The sequence below is a fragment of the Hydra viridissima genome, unplaced genomic scaffold (assembly GCF_058129835.1).
Source record: "Hydra viridissima isolate aposymbiotic clone 2 unplaced genomic scaffold, HvirCarnegie_v1 scaffold_17, whole genome shotgun sequence".
NCBI classification, from domain to species: Eukaryota; Metazoa; Cnidaria; class Hydrozoa; order Anthoathecata; family Hydridae; genus Hydra; species Hydra viridissima.
The window spans coordinates 1,821,118-1,830,704 of NW_028324316.1; the positions used below are offsets into that span (position 1 = coordinate 1,821,118).

General features: G+C 29.0%; 1 protein-coding gene across 6 annotated transcripts; it reads left to right on the plus strand.

The window, feature by feature from the left end:
* Positions 1 to 1,792: 1,792 nt before the first annotated feature.
* Positions 1,793 to 8,416, plus strand: LOC149877008 (uncharacterized). Of its 6 annotated transcripts, none has more exons than XR_016448408.1 (8): positions 1,793 to 2,645; positions 3,781 to 4,164; positions 4,252 to 4,317; positions 4,670 to 4,767; positions 4,863 to 5,035; positions 5,586 to 7,411; positions 7,954 to 8,040; positions 8,224 to 8,416. XR_016448408.1 is itself a non-coding variant. In XM_090074698.1 (6 exons), exon 6 carries the CDS (start codon positions 5,653 to 5,655, stop codon positions 7,393 to 7,395), a length of 1,743 nt encoding a protein of 580 aa, XP_089930824.1. In that variant the 5' UTR covers positions 1,793 to 2,645; positions 3,781 to 4,164; positions 4,252 to 4,317; positions 4,670 to 4,767; positions 4,863 to 5,035; positions 5,254 to 5,652; the 3' UTR covers positions 7,396 to 7,576. The 6 variants fall into 6 exon arrangements, 3 of the variants coding, with proteins under 3 accessions (XP_089930824.1, XP_089930825.1, XP_089930826.1); XR_016448409.1 differs by having other exon boundaries at positions 5,927 to 7,411; XM_090074698.1 differs by lacking the exons at positions 7,954 to 8,040; positions 8,224 to 8,416 and having other exon boundaries at positions 5,254 to 7,576.
* The last annotated feature ends 1,171 nt before the right edge of the window (positions 8,417 to 9,587 follow it).

A 9,587-nucleotide genomic window follows, 5' to 3' on the forward strand; every position in this document is an offset into this window, starting at 1 on the left:
TGTTGAGATCTTTGAGCAGAATAAATGTATCTTATCTTTTTTCCCAATGTACATTTTCCTGCAATTTCTTTGATCATTTATGAAAATGATATCTTCTGCCTTGTCCACCTAAGATCTTTTCTTATCCTTCTCTAATATTTGTATCACATCACTGGGCAAAACATCAAAAAAAAAACAGGCAAAATATTGACTTTGAAAATTATTCTCTTTTCTACTTCTTTAGTGTTTTGTCTTTTTTGAAGAGAATTCAATTTTTTGTGTTTGGCTAGCAATTCACTCATTTTCTTCTGTACTTTGTCCACTCTGGATGTCGGAATTCCAGCTTTTCCATAAATAGCAGTGACCTTTTTAACCAAACACTGACAATTTTCCTCACAAACGAGGTTGAAATCATGAGAGAATCCACAGCAGAGAAGGGTGTTATCTTTGATCTTAGGATTTTCAGACTTTAAAAAATAATAATGCTCCAAAATGTCTTTGTTAGAAGGGAGTTGATTGTCATTCAACTTGTCACTTATACTCTTAAGAAGAAATATTTCTTTCTTTTTTCTGGTTTTAGCCATTTTGTTCAATTAAGTTTACCCTCTGCACTGGAGTCAAAAAACAACTATAATAGACAGAAGTTTATAAAAGTGTCCTATCACTTACAGAATTATAAAGTGTTCTTTCACTTAAAAAGATAAAGTTTCTCAAAGTTCCAATAATAGTGTTCTATCACTACTTTAAAGCACTTTTGGTAATCCTTCAGTTAAGCGGCATAAAATAAAGTAATTATTTTGCTTTTAAAATGTTTCAGACGTTTTTGAGACAATGCAAGAAAGCAAAATAACTTATAACTTTAACATTTTTCAACCTATTTTGGATTTTTGTTGGTCTAATTAGGTGTGAAAAGGGTTCGGAAGTCGATTTAAACCCATTTGACAATGATTAGATCAGTATTTTCTTTGATTTTGTCAACCGCGTCAAACCGCATAAAAATGGGTAAATTGTGTCTACTGCGTATCTTTGAACTCACTTCAAACCTAACAAACGGTTTTATTCAAACTGCTCCCAATTTTCTTCTAACTAATGAGGGTTAATAGTACATGGTTCAACATAAGATTAGCCTGTATCTTTCAAACTGTGACTACACAAGCACTGCAATAATAGGCTTTTTTCACCCAAAAACCATGATTTTTGAAACTTAAGGTGGCTTGTGTAGTCACAAAAATAAAGTTAGAGCTCTAAAACTTTACAGATCTCATTTTCTCACATATACGCAGCTGAAAAATGCTAGGAGCAGTCAAAACAAAATGTGACCCTGAAAACGGGATACCCTAATATATATATATATATATATATATATATATATATATATATATATATATATATATATATATATATATATATATATATATATATATATATATATATATACACACACACACATATATATTCGATATACCCGTATAGTACACATTAATACGCATAAGAAAAGTCAACTTTATGTAATTCGAAAATATCTCTAATTTGAACTTTTATTTTTCCCCATAAAATTTGAATTAGAGAGATTGTGCGGTATTTATATGAAAGTATTAATTAATCATTAATTACTTGAAAAATAATAATTGATGGATTTTTACACTTTTTCAAAAATGGGACACACCAAGAATGTTTACGAAAAAATGGGACAATCAATAAATACATAAAAAGGGAATCTCCTGGCAAAAACTGGACATAATGTCAGCTTGTGTCTGTGCTAATAGTATAGCGAGGTTTTAATTGAACTTCTGTAATTGAATTGCGCGGGAGTAATCATATAAAGCAGTGAAAAAAAATGACGTTACACCCAGCAGGCAAAAAGATATCTAAAATGCATCTAATATACATCTGAGAACTGGTCTAAAAGATGTCTGAAATCACGTCGTGAATGAACGCTAAATAGACGTCTATCTTATAGACGTCTTTTAGATGCATTTTATTCGATAAAAAATTAATAAAATAGACGTATATTGCACATCTTTTATGCATCTAAAAGACATCTATAAGATAGACATCTATTTAGCCTTCATTCACGACGTGAATTCAGACATCTTTTAGACTAGTTTCCAGATACATATTAGATGCAGTTTAGATATCTTTTTGCCGACTGAGTTAGGATAAAAAAGTCTTTAAAAAATAACAAAAGTAAATAAACAATTAGGTTTAAGTTGTTGAAATTTATTTACCAAGATTAGAAGTTGGAGATCAAAAGCGACGCACAGTGGGCCAGAATGGCCAATTTTGAGACAGAATTAATAACTAATTTAATATTAGTGCTACATTCACTATTTTTGGCATGAGTACCAATATATATGGTTTGAGCTTCTTTTGAAGGCGTTGTTTTTTATTTGGTTGCCTAGTTTTTGCATGGCAACGACCTACTTTTCGTAATTGCAGACTTGTTATGGTGGATATGCTGTTTTCTGATCTTATCAAACTATGTATGCCTTGTTACAAGCTGTTTATATTTCTTGCCACTTTCATTAATATGTCTTCGAGAGGGTCGCGAAGCTTTCGAGCGAGAAGGAAAATAGCAATAAATGTTGTTGGTAAAAATTAAACGAAAATTACAAGAAAGTGGTATGCTTCAAACAGTTTTCAAAGTCAAGTTGGTGAAGTTGACGGTATTTCTTTTTTTTAAAACCATACAAAAAGTTGAGTAAAAATAGGGTCATTAAAAAAGGATCTTTATAAATCTGCTTTAAAACTAAATCTTTTGAAGTCTTGTGGTAATGGCCTAAATCATATGATTTTAATCATTTTTTAGGAAAACAAGAAATTATTTACAAAACGCTTTCTCTCTATTTTTTTAAAAATACTTTGAAATGTTTTCTATTGAATTTTTTTTCAAGAAGTTCAGACAGTTTATCTTATACACTAGTCCCTTAGTTTTAAAGGATGTTGTTAGCAAAGAAATTTATAATCATTTTCTAATATTGCATGTTGCAATGGTGATTGTCTTAAATGAAGACAGTGAGTTTAGAAAACATTATTTTGCTTTTGCTAGAGAACTAATTAATTATTTTGTTATCAATTCAAAACATTTATATACAAATTCACTTTGTGTTTACAATTTTTGCTGCTTACTTCATATTTGTGATGATGTTATTAAAATTGACTGTTCACTATATGACATATCTTGTTTTCCCTTTAAAAATATATGCAGACATTAAAGAAAGCAGTAAAAAACTCAAAGAGTCCTGTTGTTCAAATAGCCAAGCATTATCAAAGTATAAAATCTTTGTTAAATACAAAATCTCGAATACTAAAAGTTTCAGTGAAGCTGAATAATTCATGTTTTTACATAGGGGAAAATAAGTTTTGTCTTGTTGAAGAGAAATTATCATCTGGATTTTTTAAATGTAGAATATGTAGACTTGATTTACAAAATGATTTATATGCAAAACCTATTCAGTCTAAAACCTTTCAAATTTTCTTCATACCAAGTATTGATGAAATTAGAGTAACAGTGGCTGAGTTAAAAATGGAAAGTCTTTGCCGAAAGGTTGTTGTTCTACCTTGGAAGAAAGGTCTTGCATGCTTTCCTTTATTGCATGAAATAGAACATTAATTGAAAGGTTTTTAATTAATTTGTCTGATTAATTATTAACCATATGGTTTTTTTTGTTCCTTTTGATTCCTTTATAAGTTTTTTAAATTAAAAGATAGCTGTCTTTTGTTATTGCTACTTATTTCTGTTATTAAAACTTAATATAAGGCTTTTGTTGGTATTTTAATTATTTTTTTTTCATGATTTAGTTTTACATCATGATTTGGGCAAGAGCTGTTTGGATAGAGAACTTTGAGGAAATAGAAGATTTGTGCCTAGAAGGTGGATAGATACAGATAAAAAAATATTATTCTGGTCTGCAGGTGTATCTTTTCATAGAGCTGTTAAAGATGAATTGGATGTGGATGAAACATGGGACAAATATAACTTGTTAAATGAGTGGTTTTGTAAATTAATATGTTTGTATAAATACTAAAAGAAAAATAAATAATAAAACTATTATGTTTTAGAGTTACCTGATTTTCCTTTGCCTCTGCCAGTTTTTAAATCTGTTTTGAAAAAACCATTAAAAAGAACTTTTGACTCTAATTTGTCTTCTGGATCTACTTTCAAACAATCTAATCTATGCTCTGGTACACTTTTTCTCTTAATTTTCAATTTTTTCAAAATTAAAATTTATATATTTTTAATCTACACTATTACCAAATTCTTATTTTTAGCTGACACTTTTTTACCTCTGCATTCAACTACAGAGGAACAATCACCTTCATATTCTTGTGCACTATGTATGTATTACTTTTGAATTTTCTACTATATTTTTTGTTCATTAAAGTTGCAATATTCTTTTATTGTTAACTTATTCTTTGCCTCACTTATTTTTACCTTCACAATCAACTGAAATGGAACAATCACTTTTTTTGTTTTATGGACTCTGAACTAAAAAATTGAAAGTTCCCCCCTCCTCTTACCCCTCAACTTTTGTGGTCTCGAGGAGCTAAAGCCTCAGCCTTGGAAAGGCATTCAAATAAGAAAAAAATGCATTAATAATAACAAAGAACCAAAAGTTTTTAAAACAGATTTGTTGCAGATTAAAAAAATAATTTTTTATTATTTATATAATTTTTTTTTTTGCTTTAGTTATACCTCATACATCAGAACCAAACAAAAAGCTTCAGAAAACAGGCATGCAAGAAAAGTGTGAAGAATGTTTGTACTCACATTTGGATTTTTTTTAGGTATAAGAATAATAGTTGTAGATAATTTTGAAAATGTATTAATTAATGTTTTGCATTCTATATATTTCTTTTTTCATCTTCTTCATATAATTTAGAAAACCAGCACATGATGTTCAAGATGGTTTCAAAGGTTCTTGAAAACCAGGAGCTCATTTAAGCTATAAACAAACAACCCCATAGTAATTTTGCAATCGAGAAATTAGACACTATTGCAGAGTATGAGGAATTTATCAAAAGTTTAGAGGATGACTTTGTTCGACTTGATTTGGTAAATCTTTATCCATATAAAAAACTTTATAATCCATATAAATTAAAAGCAAAAATAGTTATTTTTATGTAATTATTTTGCCAAACTTTTATTTAGGTTAAACAGCTTAGTTTTTTAGGTGCAGAAGATTTTAAACAACTGACAAGATTGGTCATGAAACAATATAAATTGTTTAATATTTTTCATAAATTTTATTATTTATTCGATATGTTTTTTAGATTATTTAAAAATAACCTGTTGACACAGTTCAACTTAAGGGGCAACTACCCTCAAAATTTTTCAAAAATTGGATTTTTTTTTCTCTAATAATTGTTGACCAAAATTTTATGTAGATTTTGAATCTGCAAAAAAAATTATAGATTTCTTAATAAGTTTTTGTTTAATTTATGTTTTTGTGAACTCAAGTGAAAAATATTTGCATAGCAACGCGTTGCTATGGGGGTGAATATTTTGTTGGTGAACTTATCCTGGAGAACTGTTTCAAATATATGTTTTGATTTAAATCATCTTTGCTAAATAATATTCTGTTCCTTATTATATTCAAACATAGGCTATTTACAATTACGATTTTATCAAGTTATTAAAGCTAATTTATCCAACAGCAGAAACACATAAAAATGAGTGATAGAGTAAAGCAGAGAACAAAATACCACAAAAAAAGAAGAGTATTTAATGTGCAGAAAAATAAAAATGCATGTAATGTAAGTGGATGTGAGTTAAATCACAGTAATATTTTAGGCGCATCTGCTAAGAAAGTTAAATTCATTACAAATGTACCAAGTAAAAACATTAAAAAAATTAGTGGTTACAGAATTATAGACACTGAAATTTTATCTAAAGTTCTTTCATTGTTAATGTGTCCTCAATGTGAAAACTGTGCACTGTACCTAGGTGATCACCATGAAAAAAAGAAAGGTCTAGCATCGTTTCTTTATTTGAAGTGTACTACACCATCTTGTGATTATAAACATGAATTTTACACATCAGATAATTGTGATAAAGGGTTTGATATTAACTACAGGACAATTTATGCAATGAGAGTATTAGGACATGGTCATACTGGAATTGAAAAATTTACTCAGCTCATGAATATGCCTAAACCCATGACACCCAAAAACTATACAAATATAACAACAAAAATAAAAAACGTTGTGAAAAGTGTTGCAAACGAGACAATGTCAGATACTGCAACTGAAATAAAAGGAAAAGCAACTGGTGAGGATATTGTTGATGTTGGTGTATCATGCAATGGATCGTGGCAGAAAAGAGGATATCAGTCAATGAATGGTGTTTTTACCGCAATTTTAATAGATAGTGGAAAAGTAATCGATGTTGAACCTATGAATAAGTCATGTAAAGCATGCTGTATGAAGGAAAAATTAAGAAAATCAAATCCTGATGCATATGCTAATTGGAAAAACAAACATATTTGCTTGTACAATTATCAAGGTACAGCTGGTGGTATGGAATCTGTTGGTGCAGTGAGAGTTTTTAAACGTTCCATTGAAAAGCACAAGTTAAGATATACCGAATTTCTTGGTGATGGGGATAGTAAATCCCATCTTTCTATCAAAGATATATACCCAAACATGGAGGTAAAAAAGTTGGAGTGTGTAGGACATTACCAAAAACGAGTTGGTACTCGCTTACGCAAGTTAAAAAAAAGTGTTAAGGGTCTAGGTGGTCATGGTCGACTAACCAATGCAGTTATTGATCGCTTGCAAAATTTTTTTGGTGTAGCTATCCGGAGCAATATAAATGATTTAAATAAAATGAAAAAAGCAGTATTAGCTAGCCTTTTCCATGTAGCTTCTTCTAAGGAAAATAACTATCACATTTACTGCCCAACTGGAGGCGACAGTTGGTGCAAATTCAACATTGATAAAGCTAAGTCTTCTTCCGTATACAAACCTGGACCAGGAGTTCCTGTTGATATTATTCACAAAATCAAGCCAATATATGCTGATTTAAGTAAAGATTCTGAATTAGTAAAGTGTCTGCATGGAAAAACCCAGAATTGCAATGAGAGTTTTAATAATTTAATATGGAAAAGATTACCAAAAAGTAATTATGTTGGTTTAGCCAGTTTAGAGTTCGGAGTGTATGATGCTGTTGCAAATTATAACATTGGTATGAAGTCTGTTATTTTGATTTATGAAAAACTAAATATGAAACCAGGACATTTTACTTTAGCTGGTTGCAGACTCATAAACAAAAAACGAATAAATCTATCATCATTTAAATCGAGTGAAAGTTTTAAGATTAAACGAAAGTTGTTACGTTGTCAACGATTTTCAAAGAATGATTACCAAAATTCAATGGAAAAGTCCAGGGAATATTATGAATCTGGTAGTTTTTAAAATATTCTTTTAAAAAGTAAGTTTTTAAAAGGTAAATTTATGAAATGAACAATAATTTATGATTTTATTTTTTGTTTTGCGTTTTCTGAGAATTTGCTTTTTAAACACGCCGGTAAAAAAATCTTGAAAAGTATACATGCTATCATGATGAATTTTTCAGGAATTGTTCATTTTGCCAATATTTATGATATGATCGGAGTAGAATTTCTTATATGACTTAAGATTTTGAGTTATTAAGTTTTTTTCTTTGCATTTTGACCTTTTTTTGAAAAACCTAATTTGTCTGTAGCCTTTTATGGAAAAAAAAAATTTATTCAAAAATCTGCTTCGTTCATATCACAAATTTAGATATTTAGAACAGTTCTGCAAAACTTCATTGACACTCCTTTATTACAAGTCTTTATTTTCTTTACGGCGTAAACACAGTTTTTGTGGTATTTTCAGCTGTTTTTTTGGCTACCATAGCAACGAGCTACCATTTTATTTTATTTTTGGTATTTTTAATGTCAGTATAATATTTCCTATGTGACTAAAGAGAAAGTTACTTTATATGTGTAGTTTTGAAATTTGAGGGTAGTTGCCCCTTAAAAGGTTCTGGTGGAAAGATTGGTTTATTATCAATGAAACTGTATGACTTAATAGAAGGTAATCTAAAATAAGTTTAAATTATTCAGCTTTAAATTTAGTGAAAAAAATCTATGTTAAGTTAAATTTATTTCCAATATGTTTGATAAATATATCCTACATGATGCTTTATTTGATAAATATATCCTACATGATGCTTTATTTGATGAATATATCCTACATGATGCTTTATTTGATTTTTAGAAGTTGTATAAAGAAGATTTGAAAAGGTTTCAAATGTTGACATTAAAAAAAATTGGACGGTATTGTAAAAATGCTTCTTCACGGAAAAAAACAAACTAAAAAGAAATATTCTTTTTTATTGTGTATATTGTATATATAACTATATGTTGTATAAATTGTTTAATAAAAAGATACTTGGTCAATACTTGCTTAATGGTCTTTTTAATGTTGTCAATCCATTATAATTGGTAGTAGCAACTTAAATATACCATTAATACTACACAGTTTTCTTAAAATATAATGAAATAAATCTTTAGGCCGTCTTCAGTAAGGCGTCTGTAAACAATGTTGTGTAAGACGTCTTTTCGACGGACAACGGAGACCTTTTTAAGACATCTTTAAGACGTCTTTTTCCATCTTGAAAAGACTTCTTTAAGACGACTTAAAGACGTCTTCTTGTTTGCTGGGTTAAGTCAATTTAATATTTGGGAGATAATAGTCTATTTTAGTAAGAGCCATGAGCAGCATTTTCATTTACTCATTTTTATTGCCGAAATGCAGAACAAAAAAAAAAATATTAAAACATTATTTGACAGATATTTTTAAAACGTTTTAATTAACTTGCATAGTTTTGGAGTCGCTTAATATAAATAGTCTGCCTTACAAAAAAACAACTAGCGATATCAATACTTTATACAATAAAGATGTAAAAGTGATTAGATAAACCCAAATGATTAGCTGTTTATACTGTAAATCCGTCTTAACAGTGTGGATCATTATGATCGGAAAAAGATCATTTTATGCTATTAAATGATCTTTTTCCGTTCAGAAAAAACATTCTGACATCTTTCCATCATGACTTCTTTGTTCTAACTTCTTTTCATCCTAAGAATATTTAATTACTTCCTGACTTGTTTCTCATTCCAACATTTCTCCATTCTAACATTTTACGATCATGATTTTTTGTTGTAGCAATCCGACCTCAGAATTAAATCTTCAAATGAGTAGCTTTTTTAAAAGGGGTAGAAGAAAAAAAAAAAGAAAAGGGAGTATTATTAAATACTTGAGAACCCAAAAGTGAAAACTATGCGTTAATTTAAAAGTGATCAGAAGCTCCTTTGGAAGTTCTTATTGTTCATTTTTAGTTACATTTTTGTTTAGCATGTTTATTTTGTGAATCAATAACTATTCAGTCTTATTTAGAATAACATATATCATTTTAAAAGATCTTACCTGTGTTTTGTATGCTTGATTGACAGAGTAAATTAAACTTAAGGCATGAAGTGATGATTGTTAGCAACTAGTGATGTATGTTACGGCAAGAAGAGTTAAAGACACATATTAAAACTTGCAAAATAATGCACATAAAAGTAACCAAGTATTAA

Coding starts and splice junctions, on each gene's coding strand:
- LOC149877008 (XM_090074698.1), top strand. CDS start 5,653: ATGAGTGATAGAGTAAAGCAGAGAACAAAATACCACAAAAAAAGAAGA.